The 22,359-nt window shown below is 33.7% G+C and overlaps 1 protein-coding gene across 1 annotated transcript in view; it reads left to right on the forward strand.

Moving 5' to 3' along the window:
• The window catches only part of PTPN4 (protein tyrosine phosphatase non-receptor type 4), a 244,163-nt gene that overhangs the window by 125,013 nt on the left and 96,791 nt on the right, over window positions 1-22,359 (forward strand). Inside the window, exons 4-9 of the mRNA XM_044669925.1 lie at window positions 544-586; window positions 685-763; window positions 7,369-7,413; window positions 9,175-9,227; window positions 9,678-9,798; window positions 12,517-12,604. Coding sequence (XP_044525860.1) covers window positions 544-586; window positions 685-763; window positions 7,369-7,413; window positions 9,175-9,227; window positions 9,678-9,798; window positions 12,517-12,604 — 429 coding nt within the window. The remainder of the gene's footprint in view (window positions 1-543; window positions 587-684; window positions 764-7,368; window positions 7,414-9,174; window positions 9,228-9,677; window positions 9,799-12,516; window positions 12,605-22,359) is intronic.

Here is a 22,359-nt window from a genome sequence, read left to right on the forward strand (position 1 = left end):
ATATATATATATATATATATATATATATATATATATATATATATATATATATATATATATATGGTGATTTAGGGCCACCTACAAAAAGATTTGCTACTTTGATCAGAATAAAAGAATGTAAACCATAACTAGCTCATAAATTTTTTTAAGGTAATAGAAATTGCTTAAGCCAAAGCTACTTTAGTTTGCTCATGATAAAATATGAGTAATAAAGTGGAGGACCACTACTTTAAATAATAAACATTACCTTTGACACAGGTTGACCCTTGAGGGTTATCTTCTGAGAAATTCCAATTCAAAATCCACATAAATAGATTTAACTAAGAATCACATGTAGTATAATTTTCTTTCCTTTCCTGAGCAGTGCTGTTTTAAATTTAGTAATTTCTTTTTTATCAAGTTTCAATATTAATTTCAACATGGAACAAATTTGCCAGATTTGATATGTTACTTTCAGAGTTGTTGTAGATTTTGATGGGTTTCAGAAAAAGAGAGAGAAAAGAAAATCACAATCTTAAAATTATTTACTCATTTGTTTTTCAGAGGTGGCTGGATCCAAACAAACCAATAAGGAAGCAATTGAAAAGTGAGCACACATACCTATTTGCTGTTTTCCAAATATAATTTGTAAAGATAAAGAATTAAGATAACCTAATTAATTAGACATACTTTTATTAATTCTAGGAGGATCTCCTTATAGTTTGAACTTGAGAGTCAAATTTTTTGTAAGTGATCCCAACAAGTTACAAGAAGAATATACAAGGTGGGTTAAAAGAGTTTATTTTCTTATGTTATCTGGTAACTGACATCAGACACGAAAATTGGTTTATTTTCTATACTTGATTGAAATATACCTTTTTTATTCCTCTCTTGAAAATGTGAGCTACTTATCATGAAATAGAATTTAGTGTTTTCTTAAAACATGATATTTTCTCATAGCAATATGTAATGAAAAAAAAAAAGTATATTCTACATCCATTTTACCTTCACTGAGGAGAACATGAAATGCTATTTACAGGAGCAGCTAGGTGGTTCTGTATTGAAGGTGTAGGAGGGGAATGTATCACAAATTATTGTTTTCTTTTGTTTGAAAGAGGTATTCTGAGGGGCAGCTAAGTGGCTCAGTTGAGAGAATGTCAGGCCTAGAGTTGGGAGGACCTGGGTTCAAACCAGTTATTTCTCTTAGGATTTCAAATTCTCTCACCATATTGGACACTCATCCAGCTGCATTCCAGCTTAAAATGTACCCTGATCCATGTTAATAAAATACTGTGAAAGTTAAAAGACATATTCTAGTGTCCTGTTAACAGTATTAGAGAAGTGTTGTTTGTGTTGGGAATTGCCTATTGTTTTAAAACATATCAGCATTTTTTTAATATATAGCCAGAGATGTACTAAGGAGTTAAGATATGTTCTAATGAAATGAATGCTGCCGGGCAGTCACTTTTCTCAATTCTGCTATAATTCTCCAGTGTTCTTCCACTCAGGCATCCCACCTCACCAAGTTTTAGTAATACTTGGGGGATCAAATAGCTTATTGCATTAAAATCACAGGTTTGTTGCCCATTGTTCTATACAGTGATATAATAGCATGGCACCCAACCAAGAAAAAGGATTCAAATTTAGAGGACCTAGGTTTGAATCTTAGTTCTGTCACTTACTATATCTCTGTAAACTTGAGCAAGTCACTTCACCTCTATGATTTCCTTACATCTAAAATTAAGGACTTAGAGAAATTAATCTCTAGATTTATTCTAATTTATAACTTTAAATATAAATTAATCTAATACAATGAAAAATAACATTGAATAAGAAAACAAACCCCTACAATCTGTTGCTTGTAAAAGCTTATAAAAAACAAGGATGTAGACAAAATAAAACTGAAGGGAAAGAAAATATTTACTAGGCATTAAGTGAATTTAAAAAAAAAACAGGAGTTGCAGACGTGCTATCTGACAAAAGAAAAGCAGACATTCAAAAAATAAAAAGAGATAAACAAGGAAATTATATTATGCTGACAGGAATTATAAACAAAAATCCAGTGTTAAAACTAATAAACATATATAATCCAAATGCCTTAGTATCCCTATTTTTATAGAGGAAATAGTATCTGAGCTACAAGACAAAAAAACTTAATAGGGATGGGGACTTTGAAAAATAACAGAATTAGATGAATAATGGAAAGATAAACCCAAGGGGAAATATAGAACTGAACAAATTGCTACAGAAATTGGAGTTAGAAAACTTATACTATGTTCAAAAGGAAACAACAAAAGAACATACATATTTGTACTACATGGAGTTTTTTTATAAAAATTGGCCATGAACTAGAGAACAAAAGTATTGCAAACAAATGTTTAAAGTCAAAAATAAGGGGGCAGCTCGGTGGCTCAGTGGATTGAGAACCAGGCCTAGAGATAGGAGTCCTAGGTTCAAATGTGGCCTCAGATACTTCCTAGCTGTGTGATCCTGGGCAAGTCACTTAACCCCCATTCGCTTAGCCCTTACTGCTCTTCTGCCTTGGAACTAATGCATAGAATTGATTCCAAAACAGAAAGTAAGGGCTTTTTTTTTTTTTTTTTTTTTAAAGTAGGAAATAGTTCCTACGGCCTTTAAAGATCATAACACAATAAAAATAACTGGTTAAGGGACCACAAACTAAAGAGACACTTAGCAATGAAAACCTAAATAATGAGTAGCTCAAAAAACAAATATTGGAAAGAGTAATTATTTAAGAGAAAATGATAATAATGAAACAACATCCCCAAATTTCTGGGATGCACCTAAAGCAGTCCTTCAGGGAAATACCACATCCTTATATTAACAAAAACAGAAGAAGAAACAATGAAACAAACAGCCATTTTTAAAAATAAGAAAACCAACAAATAAACCTAAAATAAGCACAAAAGAGGACATATTAAAAATTGAAGAACCAGAAAAACTAGAAACAAACAAAATCCATAGAAATAATTAATAAAACTAAAAGCTCATTCTTTAGAAAGATGAATAAAATTGAAAAACTGATAGCTAATCTCTGATGAAAGAAAATCATATTAGTAAAAAAGCAGCTCATCAAGGTCAAATCAAGGTGAAATAAATTATATGCTAAAAAAAACTTAGAACACAAGAAATGGAGGAGTATCTTCAAAAAAATAAATATTCAAACTGTCAGAAGGCTATAAAGAAAGCAAATACATAATTCAGTTTCAGAAAAGGAAATAAATTTACCATATAGGTCAGCATAGTTGCAGAGTACACAATCTTCAACAGTCAGCAGCATTTCTCTAGAATAACAAAGCACAAGAATCAGTAATAGAAGTGGAATTCTTATGCAAATAACTAAAAAGTGTATATGATTCCTGGGGAACAGCCCACCAAAGGACACAAAAAACTTGTATAAATTATTTTACAAAGTGCTCCTAAGGAAATATGGAATTATTTAAATATCTGGAGGTGAGGCTATAGCAATATAATAAAAATGACAATATTACCTAAATTAATTTATACTTTTAATGCTGTACCAATCAAATTGCTAGGGGGCTGTTTTAGTGAACTTGATAAAAAATAATGATTCAAGAAATCAAAAGTATCAATAAGCACATGAGAAAGTGTTCCAAATCTCTAATAATTAGAGAAATGCAAATCAAAACAACTCTGAGGTATCACCTCACACCTAGCAGATTGGCTAAAATGAAAGAAGGGGAGAGTAATGAATGTTGGAGGGGATGTGGCAAAATTGGGACATTAATGCATTGCTGGTGGAGCTGTGAACTGATCCAGCCATTCTGGCTGGCAATTTGGAATCATGCTCAAAGGGCTATAAAAGAATGCCTGCCCTTTGAACCAGCCATAGCATTGCTGGGTTTGTACCCCAAAGAGATCATAGATAAACAGACTTGTACGAAAATATTCATAGCTGCGCTTTTTGTGGTGGCAAAAAACTGGAAAAGGAGGGTATGTCCTTCAATTGGGGAATGGCTGAACAAACTGTGGTATATGCGGGTGATGGAATACTATTGTGCTAAAAGGAATAATAAACTGGAGGAGTTCCAGGCAAACTGGAGAGACCTCCGGAAACAGATGCAGAGCGAAAGGAGCAGAGCCAGAAGAACATTGTACACAGAGACTGATATACTGTGGTAAAATTGAAGGTAATGGACTTCTGTACCAGCAGCAATACAATGACCCAGGACAATTCTGAGGGATTTATGGTAAAGAAAGCTACCCACATTCAGAGGAAGGACTGCAGGAGAGGAAACATATAAGAAAAACAACTGTTTGAACGCATGGGTCAGGGTGGACATGATTGAGGGTGTGGACTCGAAACTACCACACCAAGGCAACTACCAACAATTTGGAAATTGGTCTTAATCAAGGACGCATGACAAAACTAGTGGAAATGTGCATCGGCCATGGGTGGGGGGAGTGCGGGGGGTGAAGGGGAAAGGAGGAGCATGAATCATGTAACCATGTTAAAAATGAATATTAATAAATGTTTGAAAAAAAAGAAAAAAGAAAAAAAATAGTGATTCAAGGGGGAAAAAACCTATTTTATGGGAAATGATGAAGTAGATATTAAGGGGGAATTGCACTTTCAGCCCTCAAAGTATATAACAAAACAGCAGGCATCAAAACTATCTGATATTGCTTAAAGAATAGCTAAATCAGTTGAACAGACTAGACAAGGAAGCTGCAGAAATGATAGGATTCAGTAACCCAGTATTTAATAAAGTGGAAAAACATAGTTGCTTAGGAGAAAAAAATTGATTTTTGATAAAAAACTGTTCAGAAAACTGTAAAGTAGTCTGGCAGAAATCAGACTTATTACCAGTACCTTAAACCACACGCCACAATATGTTCATAATGGATGTATGTGTGACCTTAATATTGAGAATTCTAAATTGATTCAGTATCATTTTTATTGACCCTATTTTTTAGTTAATTGATTTTGTCCTATAACTTCCCAAGTCATGGTTCTTTGTCTCTGAACTTAATGCAGAAATTCAATTGGCCTATATTGGTTTAAATTTAGAAATCCAGTTCTGTTGTTAATCACTGTCCTATTCTCACCTCAAGGAAAGTTGCTCAACTTGGGAAATGTAGCTATATAGATGCAAGGAAGTCTGGTCTAGAATCTTTACACCACCAAGCTATCCCTCAAGGATGCCTAGTTTGCCAAATGATAATGTCAACTCCTGCAAAACATATTTCCATATTACATATGTTGCAAAAGAAAATTTATAACATATACAAATAAGAGAAATAAAGTAGGATTTTAGTTGTAAAAATGTTTATGGATGAATAAGTTTTTTCTAATAATTTAATTTTCTTTTCTTTTTTCTTTTTTAAACCTTTACCTCCTGTCTTGGAATCAATACCATTTATTGTTTCCAATGCAGAAGAGTAGCAAGTGCTAGGCAGTGGGGGTTGTGACTTGCCCAGGGTCACACAGCTGGGAAGTGTCTGAGTCCACATTTGAACCCAGGACCTCCCATCTCAGGACCTGGCTCTCTATCCACTGAACCACCTGCCTACCTCCTAATAATTTTCTTTTATGCTATACTTTTGTTGAACAACAACAAAAAAAACTTAACTTTCTTTAATAGTGAAAGCAAACATATTAGGCCTAACCCATATTATCACAGATTGTTAATTATGTTGGAATTATTGGGTTTTACTGTATTTCCTTTAAGCAATCCAATATACTTTATGGATATGTTTTTATTTGCTCAAGTTCTGTGAGGTCATTAAGATATTTTTTGCTGATGAAGAAAATTAAATCAAAACTACTAAAATGAGAGCCCTATCAAATTTGAAAGTAGAATTGAGGTTTTAGTTTCTTTTGAAGCCATCAAATAAGCTTTTATGGTTTTTTTGTAGAAATATGTTTAATTAAAATTTACTGACAAAATCTCCATATTATAGAATCTTTAAAAAATTTTCCTTTTATTTTTAACATAATCATCAATAAATATAAACATTTTATCTCAAAAAATTAGAAAAATATTGCGAAAGAAGCAGTGGATTTATGTTTCATACAATTTAAGTTGCTGTAGCATATTTAACAAGATAATAACAAAATTTTACATATTCTGTCAGTAAACATTTTACTGATGTTCTGACCAAGCCACACTAGAAAGCCTTCTTTGTTAACAAAGATGTATAATATAGCCAAATAAATCAATATACTGGCTACCTCTGAAAATGCATATTTTATTCAGAATCTTCAAAAACATGGTTCTGTGAATTGAGAACCTGGCTTAGAGATAGGAGGTCCTGGGTTCAAATGTAACCTCAGACACTTCTTAGTTGTGTTACCCTGGGAAGGTCACTTAACCCCCATTGCCTAGCCCTTGCTACTCTTCTTCGTTGGAACCAGTACACAGTATTGATTCTAAGATGGAAGGTATGAATTTAAAAAAACCCCGAGTTAAGAAAATAAAATAAAATTAAAGATATTCAATAATTTTTTCTTTATTTTTCCCACAAAGATGTTAACTTATACAGTAGATATTGATTAGCTAACTTTTCTATTTATTACTTCTTGAAGATCTTCTCCCCTCTGACATCATAACTACCTATTTTGAAAATTAGAATGGTGTCACAGAAGACTAGTTCTTCTCTAGCAGAACAATAGAACTGTCATCTTTCACATCCAACACTTTTCTTCATTTATACACCTTCATTCAGTTCCTCATCACATGTCTCATAAGTTGTGATAATAGCTCAAAAATGAGAGTCCCTGCCTCAAGACACTTTCTACTCTATGCAACCTTACACTGCTGCTAAAGTAATTTTCCTTGATTGCTCTTCTGATTGTGACTCTCCTACTCAGCCAACCTCAGTGACTTGATAAAATGTAGGCTTCTCTGCAAGAGGAGTGGTGCCATTTTTCTGTAACCTGACTAATATATTGCCACTCCTGGCACTCCAACTTCTCTTTTGTTTTATACAGAATTCCCTAAATCCTGTACCCAGGAAGCTGTTAACCTCCATGTTATTTGCCCCCACAGTTTTCCCCTATTGATATTGTACTAGAAAATTTCCTTCAGTTTTATAATGGAAGTTGGTCTGTATTTCAATGTACAGAATTTTACTTTCCAGGGAGCTTTTAAAGAAAACAACTATTTTCTTTATATTAAACTTAGTAGTCTGTCAGAATAAATGTCCCATGGTTACCCAACATAGTTTTAATATTTTATTAGTTTATATATGCCAATCTCAGTATATAAGATTAAAAAGCCAAATGAATAATTTCATTTTAATTTTGTTGGATTAAATGTAGTTTGAAATAAAAAGTGGCCTTTTTCTTTAATTATATGTCTTTAGGTTGAGTGATTTATTTTCTTTTTCTTTTCCTTTTTCAAGATACCAGTATTTTTTGCAAATTAAACAAGACATTCTTACTGGAAGGTAAGCTATTTTTGCTGTTTGAATCCTGTGGTAAAATAATTTTTATTTTCTGATTGGTATTGACAAATATTTTCACATATATAATTTTATGCTTAAAATATACCAGAATGCAAACTTTTGATTATTATTTAATTCCTCTCTTTAATAATGGCTGATGCTTATATAGTGTTTTAAAGTTTTCAAAGTGATTTATATATATGCTGTGTCAGATTCTGTCTGGTTCTCTTTTCACTCTCCACACTCTTATCTCATTGAAGTCACCAACTTCCATTTTCAGCTAGGTGTTCCAGAATTACCTCAAACTCAACATGTTCTAAACCAGACTCATTCCTTTTCTCTCCAAAACCCACTGCCTCTATGAGGCTTCCCTATTTTTTTGAAGGTACCACCACTGGGACACCACCAGTATCCCAGCTTTATAACCTAGTTACCATCCTCAATTCCTTACTCTCCCCCATCCCATCTATTTAGTCAGTTTTGCCCCATTCTCTTCAGTCACATTATCATCACCCTAGTTCAGTGCACTCATCACCTATCTCCTGGATTATTTCAGCACCTTCTAATTGGTTTCCCTATCCCAAGGCTCTCGCCACTCTAGTGCATCCTCCATAAATCTACCAAAGTGATTCTCCATAAGCACCCATCTGACCATATTAGTTTTCTAATAAATAGACTCCAATTGTTCCTGAGATAAAATTTAAACTATTCTGTTTGATTTCTAAAGCCTTCCACAACTTGGCTCCCTTTTGTCTTTCTATTCTCAAGGTACTTTACTCTTTTCACATTTTAAGGTCTGGGCATTATGGCTTCCTCTCCCAAGCATTCCATTTCTTGTCTTCATACTGACCATCTCTTATCCCTGGAATACATTCTTTTTTCACCACTACTTCATATAAGCCATCTCTTCCTTCAAAAATAATCTCCCATACAAAACCTTTTCTGATCCCTCTCCCAACTTCAAGTTCCCTCCTAATTTGTATTTATTCTCTATATACTTATTTGTGTAGATGGATATGTATGTATGGATATAGATCTTTGTCTCCTGTTTTATAATGTAAGCTCCTTGAATGTGGAAATTGTTTCTTTTTTTTTTTTTTTTTTAAGATCCTCTGGCACCTAGTATTTTGCCTGGAATGTTATGGTACTTAACAAATCTTTATTAATTGAACTTGTTTGACTCCTATAGCAAGTTTACAAAGTAGGTGCTATTCTTATCCCCATTTTACAGATGAGGAGGTAAGGGATGAGACATTAATCAAGTTGCCTTGGGTCATAGAGCTAGTAAGTGTCTGAAGGCAAATTTAAACCCAGGCCTTGCTAATTTCAAGTTCATCCCTCTTCACTGCAACAGTATTAAAATGCTGTAACATAAAATAAGTAATGCACACACTGCATGCTGAGTGCCAAGAGATAAAAAGCATTTCCAAAACCAAAAATTTAAAGGACCAGAGTATAACATGACACTCTAGTAAGAGTGCCTTCAGTTTCTTTAATAAAATACAAGCCAGACTGATCTAATACTAACTGCTTGGCAGCCTTGTAATACACAGTGGTGTGGTTACTGCCTTCAGAAGTTTATATTTTAAAAAAGAAGAGGGAAGCACGCACATTAAGGATTTCACTAGAAAACCTTAAGAGAATGTTTTTTTTTTTTAAATACCAAGTCACCAGGAATTGCAAGTCAGTATTTTGAAATATGAATATAATGAAATGCTATAAGACTTTTAAAAGATTGTAATAAAAATCTTCTCCTTTTATCAGATTACCCTGTCCTTATAATACTGCTGCCCTTTTGGCTTCCTTTGCTATTCAATGTAAGTATCATAATTATACATTTACCTAACATTTCTCAATCCCCCAAACCAGAAAATATTAGCATAGTTATTCAACAACATAGTTATTATAACAACAATAAGTTGGTATTTTTCTGGTCACCTCTATATTAGGTTCCCAGTACTTTGTTCATAATAAACACTTAAATGTTTTTCATTCATTCATTTTATACTCTTAGTATTGTGGAAAATTATTATCCTGTAGAAAATCTTTTCAGTATTAAAACTAGTAAAGTATACCTTAAAGTTAAGGTAGAATGTAATTTAAATGGTTTTAGACAGTGATTGAAGACTGACAAGGATAGATCATTTTCATTTACTAAAGTGAAAATTTTTCCCTTGTAGAAATTATTTGAATTCCTCCTTATTTGTATTGACTAAGAGAGTCTATCTAAATAGCTAAATAAAATGTGAGCATTTTTCTTTTGTCAGCTGAATTGGGAGACTACGACCTTTCAGAAAACCTGCCTGGTTACCTCTCTGATTACTCTTTCATCCCTGGTCAGCCTCAAGACTTTGAAAAAGAAGTTGCAAAATTGCATCAGCAACATATGTAAGTTTTGAGTTTGTACTTATTTAGTGAGCCTTTTTATTGACTGCAGGTATTATGTTGCTGCATATTTAAAATACTGTCATTTAAACAAGAATACTAATAGGGATAAAATAAGCAATTTGCATAATATTGAAAAGGTATCACAAACAAAATAAATACAGATAAAATTAGAAGGGAAAAGATTCACTGTTAAAAAAAATTTTTTTTTAAACAAACAGGATTGACTTCTAAGATAGATAGGGAATTGATTCAAATGTATATGAAAAAAGCCATTCCTCATTTAAAAAATGAATAAGTAGTTCTCCAAAAGAAGAAATGCATGGTATCATTAACCATATGGAAAAATCAAAATTTGTAAGTAAAATCACAAATTGTAAGTAAAAACAACCATGATTCTTAAACCTATAGATTGACACAGATAACCAAAAAAAAAAAAGATAAAGACAATTAGTAGAGAGCTGGGGGGGCCAGGAGGGAGGTAACAGGCTCATCATTATGTTGTTGCTTGAACTTTGGGTTGCTCTAATCCTCCTGGAAAACAATTTTAAACTATATTCAGAATTTTACTAAACTTTTTATAATCCATACCCTTTAGCCTAGCAATATAGCTATTAAGCCTATACCCCCAAAAGATTTTTTTTAAAAACTGCGAAAGATCCATATGTACAAATATTTGTAGTAGAATTTTTTATTTTAGGAAAGAACTGGAAATAAAAGAGGGTAGCTATCATTTGAGAAGCAATAAAGCAAATTCAATTTACAAAAATCTGAAACATTAACAAATCTGTATCTCCTTGTATTTGCCAAGCTATTTAAAAGTTGTTCTTCTAAGTAGGGTTGTCTTTTAGAATACAAGTTTTTGAATAAGACAAAGCGACCAGAGAGAATTGATCCATTACATCCTTCTGATCCCAAGGATATACACTAGATATAACAATTGATTAAATAGTATCACTTCCAACATACTAGCTTTATTTTAACAAAAGTACTTATATACCCAGGTTAAAGTTACTAGTTCTTTAATAAATGCATCATTTACTTCAGATTTTTATATATACCCATGAATTTTCATACAATAGATGGGACATTTCATGTCATTTCTCCTCAGCAGTTGTATGCAAGTTTCCAGTTTTCTTTGTTACAGAACCTGGAAGAGTGTAAAGAAGAAAAAATGAATATTGAGTGATTCTAAATTTATAAGTAATCTTAAAAAATGGCATTTTCATTGTATGCAAATGTTATAGATTTTTAAGGAAATATTTGTGAAACTTACCTAGTATTGTATAATGCATTTTAATAATATGCAAATTTAAAGTCAAATTGTATATTATTGATTACTTTTTTCACATATGCATGTGAGCAGTGGAAGAATCATGGAGGAACTAAGAACAACTCCCATCACTTTGCTACTTAACCTTCTGTAGTATCTAGTGTATTTCTGTAGTATCCTTGGGATGAGAAAGATGTATTGGATCAGTTCTCTCTGGACTCTTGGCTTTGTCTTGTTCAAAAACTTGTATTCTAAAAGACAACCCTACTTAGAAGAACAACTTTTAGATAGCTTGGCAAATACAAGGAGATACAGATTATGTTTCAGATTTTAGAAATTTTCTAAAAATTTGAAGTCTTAACAAGATTTATGTAGGTATGTGTATGTTTTTTATTCCTTGATGGTTAGAAAGACATTTTCAAACTAATTGTTCAGTGTATTTCAGACATTATTAGTAAATCTAATATTTCATATAAGTAGATTTTCCAGGCAGTTGAAGATTATGTGCCCATTAAAAATTTCTTAATCATTTGAACTCAATCTTTCTAAAGTATATCATCATTTATCTCAAATATGATACCTTTTCTTGATGATTCAAGATCATCTCTATGACCCATAGGTTATTTTGCAGAGCTATAATACAGTAATTTTCTTCATTTCATTTCTTGGAAGGTACCTGTCTGGTTCCTAGTATCTGGCACTATGCATTTCCCTTTCTAATTTATTGCTTTTAATATACTGTCATTTGAGTTATTAGATAACCAGGGTTGCTAAAATGTATATAACCTCTGAATGGAAGTCAGTCACATAGGACATAGTTTTAGGATATTCTGTTTTATTCCACATACCCTCGTTTTTAACTTAGCAATTTCTTTGTAAGCCTTCTATATTAATACCTTTTATTTTCAATTGTAGTTATTATATGAATCTCAATTTCCTAGTACTAAATTATTGAAAACATAAGCTACATGTTCTAAGGATGTAACGCCGGCTCTGAAGTTAGTAGACTTGGGTTAAAATTCTGTCACTGATGTTCACTGCTTATGTGATCCTGGTCATGTCATTTAATATTACGGTTTCTTTATCTGTAAAATGAATGTGCACTAGATAGGTTCTGAGGGCTTTCCTAGCTCTATATCTGTGACCCTATGAGTGTCTAAAACATAGTAGCTCTTTGAATTGAAGCTAGCTATTTTAGTAGCTAGAAAGCCTTTTAAAGAGCAATAATAAAAGCCTTCTTGATTCTTATGTGTTTTGATAGTTAAGGTTGTCACCTTGGAAGAACTTTAGTTTTGCACTCTCCAGGATTAAAATCATCACCAAATAATGGTCATAGGGGTTCAGATACAGTTTAGATTTCAGTGAATTTTAAAATTTCTTTGAAAAGAGCATACACACAAATTATATTTGAGACTTAGCTGATTTTTAATCTAGTGTTGTTCTTACAGAGGCTTATCTCCTGCAGAAGCAGAATTCAATTATCTGAATACAGCTCGAACCTTAGAACTATATGGAGTTGAATTGCACTATGCAAGGGTAAGTGAGGATGAAATATTGTTATCCTTAAACTATACTGCTTTATTTAGTCTAAAATTGCTTTTGTATTAGTAGGAAAAAATAAAATTTTTTGCTACAGGGTAGCATTAAGATATTTAGAGTACTTGCAGCTGCACTGAACATTGTACTCATTGTATGCATGTGCTATCATTCAATTTAACATTGGTTTTAACATGAGCCTCAAAGTTAATATTCAGTTAAGCAAATGGAAGAAAGTTCAATCCTTCCAATGATTTTGTTTTGGTCATTTGAACAGTAGATTAGTCTTAATAACCAGTCAGTATTTTTGTGTGTGTAAAAAGAATATTGCAAACAAGAGAAGCATTTTTTTATCCTATCAGCAAATATTTCTTTTTGAATGAAAATTCAATCTGAAAAGATTATAGAAAAACTTTTTCAGCTAGATTTAATTCTTTCTTTTCTGTAGATTTTCCTGGGACTTAAGATAGTGAAAATTTTGCCAAAAATTTTAATGTAAAAGTCTTAAATTGTAAGATGTGAGATTAGAGATAATCTCTTATATTCCTTTGATTCAATGCATTGAACTCTTCTTGTTTAGGTCCATGCAATTGTTCTTTTTGTTTATTATATTTAACTAATAAATCAGATGAATGCCAAATTATATTTTGCAGAAGAAAAATGAGACTTTTGGCTTGGTCATATCTAAAAATTAAGAATAGTCCCTCTGCTATACACATTCTAACTTGTTCCTTCCCTTTTCCTTATGTTAACTTTTGGTTGCTCCTCAAAACTATGATCTTTTTCCCAGACATCTACTAATTAGTATATATGTTAGATTCTGATATATAACATTCATTCATCTCCTTCTTTAAGAAATAAGTTTGAGGTCCATCTCACATGTGGCTGAGGGATTATATAATGATACTGCATTATTTTCTATTGATTTTTAAGAAAGTTCTGCTTTATAGAAAAATTTAGCATTGAGATATCTTAACAGATAAAAGTATTCTTTCTCCTATAGGTCAAAAATTTTAAGACTGTATAGATATTATATCAAGGTAATAGAGTCTCAACATTTATAAAAGTTTTAAACTATATATGTGTGTAAATATATATACACATATATATTTGTGTATGTATGTATGTATAAACCTTTTACAAAAGAAAAATATACTGTCATTGTCATGGAAGATGACATCCTAATAAAAGGATTTCTGATTTATGCTAAGATTCTCCAAATACTACTATTTATAATTAATATCTGTCCAGTTACTTGGAACCCCTTAGAACCCAATTTTAGGGTTTATGCTAAATATGAGAATTCTAAAGTAATATTATGGTCTCCAATTTAAAGGTATAACTTAAGTCAAACATAATTTCGAGTATCTTTATTTACAAAGAGGTAGAAAGTGTGAAAATGGAAAAAGGCAGCTAAAGAGACAGGTTTTAACAAGCCTACTAGCCCTTCTCTGGTGAAGTGAGGCTCAGCCTGTAGGGGCTTCCCTGCGTCTAGTGGTGTCTTCAGCTAGAGTTCCACCAACGCAGCCTCCTCCAAAGCCAAACCAGAAATCTCTAGAACCAATCTTTCCAGAAGCCAGGAAAGGAAGGCCAGCTATTCACCCACCCAAGATGAACTCCAAAGGAGAAGACCAAAGGCCAAGTCCTCCAACACTGAAATCCAAAGGAGAAGATCCAGGAGCAGTCCTCCAAGAAGTAGTCCAAGAGCCAAGGTCTGAGGTCCAAGGTGCCCTTGACAGGAAGTTCAGGATTTTTTATAGTCCTTTTTCCACATCACTTCTTGTCCCTTCCTCCACTTTATAGGAACTAATTGCAGTCTTTCAATTTGCTTAGCACTGCCCAGGGGCAGGGCAGTGGCCTCTGGAGTTGTCACCCACTTTTGAGTGACTTATAAACTCTCTCACTTAGGGTTAAGTAGGGGTATTTAAGTTTTTGACTGATTAATTTAAAAATTGCTGATTGATAGACAAAGAAAGTTTGATTCACTCTTCATACCTACAAAGATTCCTCATGATGCCCTTAGTCACATGAAAGAGGTAGTTCTCTGTCCTGAGAAAAAACTAAGTGGAAGAAAATTGCATACTGATAGTTACTTGTCCATCAGATTAGTCTATTGATTTGTGTGATCTTGGACAAACAGTCCAGCTTAATAATTAATTAGACTGTAATGGAGTTAGAAGAAGATCAAACTGAATGGAAATGGGTCACCTAGCAGGAATTCAAGTTTTTGACACCAGTGCAGTAAAAGTCACCAAGCTAGTAACTTAAGAGCTAGGAATCAATCTCAAGTTTGCAAATTTCAAGTGCTTTACTGATGTCACACTGTCTCTAGAATATTCTACCATAAACACTATGTCACTGATCTTAAGGGACTTACAGCTAGTTTAAGAATTAACAGAAAGGTCTCTAGAGGATATAGGATGTTATTGAAGAAAAGATTTGGCATAAAACATTCATGGAAGAGCATAACAATCCCATAGAGTAATAGATAATATGATGATGATGATGGTAAAAGTGAGTCACCAGGGGCCTGGGAGCCAGTAACTAAACTAGCAGGAGGTTTTAGAGCTAGTTGATAACAGAGATGAGCAACCTCAGCTGAGGAGCCCAGTGAATCTCCACTGCCAGCTTTAGGCTCCTTTAAGGTGTTGAGTGGGTGGCCCCTCCCTGTTGAAGTAACTGCCTTCCTATTGGGTAAGAGCAAAACCCAACAGGAAATGGGACTCTACTTCCTGGCTACAATGGAGGCTTAACTTCCACTTCACAGTAACCTCAATTCCTCAATATTCCCTCCTCTCCTTAGTCCCCTTAGCCTTGGTGAAATTGAAGGAATCACAGGGACTCAGATTTAGGCTAAGGGATTTATTTAAACTGGAAAGGGAAAACTAAGGTAAGAGGGTTTTAGGTCTTTTTAAGCTGTTGGCTAGGGGCAACTGCCAAGTGTTGGCAATGGACCTGGAAGGCCTGGTCAGGCTGAGGGAACCAGCCCTCAGCCATAAATAACTAGAATCTGGCTTGTCGTTATTTGTTCCACCAGCTAAACAGATGATGATGTTAAGTTGTTCTAGAGGTGTCCCTGAATCACTAGGCTACACAAAACTAATTCCTGCCCACGTTCCACAACCCACCTCCCTTCAATCCCTCCTGGGGTCCCCAAGGGGAAGATCAGGGGTAGCTGGGTGTCTAGGTGAGGTCAAGGAAATCAGAACCCCAAGGTTGGGTTTGCAGGGCCTTATATAGTCACAGACCAACTGTCAGTTGGCACTGGGATGGCACTTGCCAGGCCAGAGTTCCATTCTGCTAACTGACAGGATTGCCTAGGGTAATATTGCAAATGCAAGAAATCCTGCATTACAATAGATGGCTGGGAGTACAGGAGTTGAAATCACTGTTGATGGGGGAAGATATGTGGCTATCCTATTGTCCTCTAGTTATAGTCTCTTGTTTATACCTAACTTTTGAAAGTTTGTTGAGATGATAGTTAATATTTGTGTGGCTAGATAATTTTTGCTTTTTATCATGATGAAATCAAAAGTAATGTAAAGTTAGACATCGGGTTTTTACATGAAAAATCCTTTGAATTCTAGATAACTGCCCTAACTTAAGGTAATTAAGTAATTATAGTTACCAATCTCACCATTTTTCATTCAGTATTTTTGGATTTTTAAGAGAATGTGAAGTCATGTGTGAGGGTTGACTTTATATCTTGAATGATATCCCCAGAATCTCTCATTAAATGCTTTTTTAAAATGTTAAATATTTTTTATTATTTAGGGTTAAATAATATAAAGTGGTTCTTTAAAGACATTTAAAAAATAGTATCCTAGTGTGTAACATGATTTATTTTCATCTACATCACCAGATCAAAGGAGATTAAATTTCAGAGAGAGAGCCTTGGATTTGAATGAGAAAGTTAAATATGATTCAGTAATTCCAAAATTTATCCAGTCAACTTGAAGGAAGATTGGGTCAGTGACCTGAATCACTATTATAAAAGACATGGTGAAAGAAATCCCAAATATGAGAACCTAGAGAGAACCTGTCACAAAGAAGCCAGTAATAGCAGTGTAGATTTGGTAAGAATGAATATTCACAGGGAAAACTGTGTTGGTTTCAACAAATATGTAAAGTAAATTAGTACTTTAAATAAGAAAGTTTTACTCTCTGCCTTCATTATGAAAAAAGTGAAAAAACATGGGAAGTTGAAATAGTAATTCATAGGAATTAACAATTTGCATTCTTTAAATCTATTAGAATACGCTCCTTCCTCATATCCACTTCTCAAAATCCTTTCCTCCTTTTAATCAATCAAGAGGCATTGGTTAAACACTTTACTACATTGCCAGGCAACACTGATACTATATCTAAGGATACAGTGGAATAAAAAAATGGCATAATACCTGTACTCAAGGAACCTGCCCACTAGTTAGAGGAGACATAGGCAGATGGCACTAGCCTAGCACCCAGATGGGATCAGGAAAATCTTTTTTTGAATGTGGCACTTGAAGGAAGATGCTAAGAGGACGGATAGCATTTCAAACACAAAGAATGGACAATGCAAAGATACAAAATGAGTGGTTGGGCATGCCATTTATATGGGACAATAAGAAAACCAATCTATATAGTCCATAATATAGCCAAAGAAAAATCACTTAATAAATACTAAGTGTACTATGTTCTAGGCATTGTGCTGCGGAGCGATAGGAATTCAAAATATAGTCCCTGCCTTCAAGGAGCTTATAATCTTTGGGAGTATGTTCTAGCTAGAGAGGTTAAATGGGGCCAAGTTATAAAAGGGCTTTAACTACAAAATAGTAGTTTATTTTTTATCCTAGAAATAATAGGGGGTATATTAATGTCTTAATTTTCTGATATCCCCACCAACATTTATCATTTTCCTTTTCTGTCACATTGACCAATCTGATAGTTGTGATGTGATACTTCAGAGTTGACTTAATTTTCGTTTCTCTAACCAGTAATGGTTTAGAGTATTTATTCATATGATTATAGATTGTTTTGATTTCTTGTCTGCAAATTACCTGTTTGTGTACTTTAACCATTTATCAATTGGAGAATGACTTAAATTTTTATAAAATAGAAGTTCTTTGTATATTTGAAAAATGAGACTTTTATCTGAGATACTTGATTTAAAAACATTTCCCAGCTTTCTACCTACCTTTTAATCTTGATTGTATTGGCTTTGTTTATACAAAACCTTTTAAATTTAATATATAATCAAAGTTATCCTTTTTATACCTTATAATGATCTCTATCTCTTATTTGGTTAATTCTTCTTTTATCCATAGATCTGACAGATAAACTATTCTGTGCTCTCTCATTTGTTTATGGTATCACTTTTTCTGCCTAAATTAAGTACCTATATTGACCCTGTATGATGTGAAATGTTGGTCCTACTCTCTGCCATATTGTTTTCCAAACTGGTTTTCCAAACAATTTTTGTCAAAAAATGAGTTATTGTTCCAAAAGCTTGGGCTCTTTGTTTGATTTTTACTAGATGTTGTGTGCCTAATCTAATCTACTGATCCACCCCTCTTCTTAGTCAATACCAGATTATTTTGACAACTACTGTTTTGTAACAGTTTGAGATCTGGTATAGCTAAACCACCTTCCTTCACATTTTTTTTTATTCCTTCAATATTCCTTACCTATTGTTGTTCCAGATGAATTTTATTAATTTTTCTAATTATATAAAATAAATTTTAGGCAGTTTGGCATGGCACTGAATAAGTAGATTAATTTAGGTAGGATTGTCATAAGGTCTACCCATGAGCAGTGAATATTTTTCCAATTACTTAGAACTGCTTTTGTATGAAGTGTTTTGTAATTGTGTTCATATAGCTCATGGGTTTGGCTTTGTAGGTTTATAATATCTATATTTAATTTAGATGAAATTTCTTTTTCTATCTCTTGCTGCTGGGATTTGTTGGTAATATATAGAAATGCTAATGATACATGTGGGTTTATTTTCTATACTCCAACTTTGCTAAAGTTGTTAATTATTTCAACTAATTTTTTAGTGTGGATTCTTTAAATATACCATCATATCATCTACAAAGAATAATAGTTTTGTTTCTTCATTGCCTATTCAAATTCCTTCAATTTCTATTTTTCTTGTTATTGCTATAGATAGCATTTCTAGTACAGTACTGAACAATTGTGGTGATAATAAGCATCCTTGCTTCACCCTTAATCTTATTGCGAAAGCTTCTAGCTTGTCCCCATTACAGATAATACTTACTGATGTTTTTTTTTTTTTTAAACCCTTACCTTCCATCTTAGAGACAAAACTATTGCTCCAAGGCAGACGAGTGGTAAGGGTAGGCAATGGGGGCGAAGTAACTTGCCCAGAGTCACAAGCTAGGAAGTGTCTAAAGACAGATTTGAACCTAGGACCTCCCGTTCTCAATCCACTGAGCTACCCAGCTGCCCCCTTACTGATAGTTTTAGATAGATACTTTTCATTATTTTAAGGAAAGTTCCTATATTCCTATGAATAGATTTTTTATTTTGTCAAAAACTCTTTATACACCTATTAAAATAATCATAATTTTTATTGGTTTTCTTATTGATATGGTCAATCATGTTGATAGTTTTCCTAGCATTGAACCACCCTTGCATTCCTGGTATAAATTTCACTTGGTCATAGTGAATGATCCTTGTGATATATTGCTTTAATCTCCTTGCTAGTATTTTATTTGAAATTTTTTGCATCAACATTCATTAGGAAGATTGATTTATAGTTTCTGTTTTTGCTTTTCCTGGTTTAGGTATCAGCATCTTATTTATTATATAAAAGGAATTTCATAGAGTTCCTTCTTCAGCTATTTTTCTAAATAGTTTATGTAGTATTGGGATTAATTGTTCTTTGAATGTTTGGGAGAATACACTTGTGAATCCATATAGCCCCAGGGGTATTTTTCTTTCTTTTTATTCAATAAAGATATTTTATTTTTCCAATTACATGCAATAACAATTTCCAGCATACATTTTCCAAAATTAAAAGATCCAAATTGTCTCCCCCTCTTCCTTCCCTCTCTCAGTGATGATAAGTAATTTGATCTGAGTACATGTATTATTGTGCAAAACATACTTCCATATTATTGTTGTAAGAGAATACTCATATAAAAATCAAAACCCCAAAATAAAACCATGAATAAGCTAGTGTGGAAAATGGTGTGCTTTATTCTGCATCTAACTCTTGACTTCTTTCTATGGAGGTAGCTAGCATTCTTTGTAATAGTCCTTTAGAATTGTCCTGGATCATTTAATTGCTGAGAATAGCTAAATCTTTCATATTTTATCATAGTACAATATTGCTGTTATTGTGTACAGCGTTCTCCTGTTTATTTTGTTCTGCATTAGTTCATATAGGTCTTTCCAGCTTTTTCTGAAATCATTCTGGTCATTGTTTCTTACAGCACAGTAGTATTCCATTACTAGCATATACCACAATTTGTTTAGCCATTCCCTAGTTCAGTGTTGGGCAAACTTTTTAAAGAGTGTAAGGATGGGATTTGTGCAAGGGGGATGGGACAAAAGGAGCCAGAGAAGGCAGTTGCTGGCAGTTGAGACTGGAGAGAATTCTGGGATTTTCTCCAAGGAAGAGGAGAGGAGAGGGCTTCAGGCAGAGGACTGTGAGGAGAGAGGAGGAGGACATCCCAGCTTGGATCCAGTCCTGAGGGCTTCCTGAGGATCTTTCTTTGGAAATCGAAACCCTGATTCCCTGATCAAAGCCATTCCTTCACATCTCACCCATCAAGACTTCAGCAATAGAGTTAGTTAAGTTTTTGGACTCCATTTTGGAAGCAATCTCTTAGTCTCCTTCTCCCATTACCCAACCTTGCTGAGAGACCCCCTTTCAGTCAAAACTTAGAGTTACTGAAAAGGATAGAAACATAAAGGGATAGAAATAGAAACCGAGGGAGAAGGGGCAGGGAAAGAAGCTTAGGAGTGAGAACCCCAAAGGTTCCCTCCTAAGTAACAGACCCCCCCCATAGAAATAGAGAAGAGAGCACCCCAAAATCTCTCTGCCCTTCACCCTTTTCCCCAATCCCTGAATTGCGAAAAATAAATGCTGTTTATCAGTCAGATAGTGTTCCAGTGTGCCTGAGAGACAACAAGGGAAAGGGGAACCACCTCTTGGCCTGGCTGCCTTTATCTTGAAGCCAACCCCCCCCTGTGAATTTAACTGATCAGAGGGGAGGTTTGTGTGAACCCCATTCTTATTCAGGATCAGATTGGGGTACCACATACCTCATCTTATAGGGAAGCCTTGCCCCCAACTTCTGTGGGGTGGCATGACCATCCAGGTCACCCAGTTTGGGGGTGACACCCCCTTAAAGGCTCCCAGTGTATTTTCAGCCCCAGGAGAGAGCTAGAAGAGAGACTCACCATACAGACTTTCTCTATCTCCCTTCTATAAAACAAACATCAGTTACTGGCTCCTTTTTATTCTTTACAAGAGGGGGCCAAAGGAAAGGAAATGCTCGTTTGTCAATCTGTTTCTAAGGCAACTCTTTCGAAGTTTCATTGTGTTGTAGCCTACTGGTATTCGTCAAATTAGAAATAATGTCGAGCTGCTGGATAGAACATTTCTGGGGACGCATCTGGACTGCTGGCCGTAGTTTGCTAGACACTGCCCTAGTTGATGGATATCCCCATAATTTCCAATTCTTTGCCACCACAAAAAGAGCTTCTATAAATACTTTTATACAAATAGGTCCTTTCCCCCTTTTTATGATATCTTTGGAGTTCAGACCCAGATCATATTACAGGATCAAAGAGTATGCACAGTTTTATATTCCTTTGGTTCCAAATTGCCCTCCAGAACGATTGGATCAGTTCACAACTCCACCAAGAATACATTAATGTCCCAGTTTTGCTGCATTCCCTCCAACATTTGTCACTTTCCTTACATTTAGGGATTTTTTTTCCCCTCAGGGAATTCATTGATGGCCTTTTCAATTCCATTTTTTCAGGTGGGATTTTTTAAATATTCTTTCTCCTGTTAATGTTGACAACTTAGATTTTTAAAAAATATTTGTCCATTTCACTTAGATTATCAGATTTACCCATATAATTGGGTAAAATAATTTGTAATAATTAATCTCTTTGTTGTAAATTCACCCTTTTCATTTCTGGTACTGGTAATTTTATTTTCTTAACTCTTTAAAATCAACCTAACCAATGCTTTCTCTATTGCTGTGTTATTGTTTTTTGTAAAACCATTTTTTATTTATTAAATCAATGGTTTTTTTCAATTTTATTAATTTCACCTGGTTTTCAAAATTTCCAATTTAGTTTTTAACTGGGGATTTTTAATTTATTCTTTTTTCTAGCTTAAGAAAGCTAAACTAAAAAGTTCCATGCCCAATTCATTGATCTATTCTTTCTCTAATGTATTGATATAAGTGTTTAGAGATATAATTTCCCTTTAAGTACCATTTTGACTGTGTCCCATAAATTTTGATATTTTGTCTTATCATTCTCTTCAATGAAATTACTGTTTCTGTGATATGTTCTTTGACTCACTTATCCTTTAGAATTAGTTTGTTTTAGTTTATAATTATTTTAACTGTCTTTCCTTGGCCTATTTTTAAATGTAATTTTTATTGCATTATGATCTGAAATATGCACTTAATATTTCTGCTTTTATACCTTTTATTTCTCAGGTTTTCGTCCCTTAGTACATGACCAGTTTTTGTGTGGGTGCGATGCACTGCTGAGAAAAAGGT

The sequence above is a fragment of the Gracilinanus agilis genome, chromosome 3, assembly GCF_016433145.1.
Source record: "Gracilinanus agilis isolate LMUSP501 chromosome 3, AgileGrace, whole genome shotgun sequence".
NCBI classification, from domain to species: Eukaryota; Metazoa; Chordata; class Mammalia; order Didelphimorphia; family Didelphidae; genus Gracilinanus; species Gracilinanus agilis.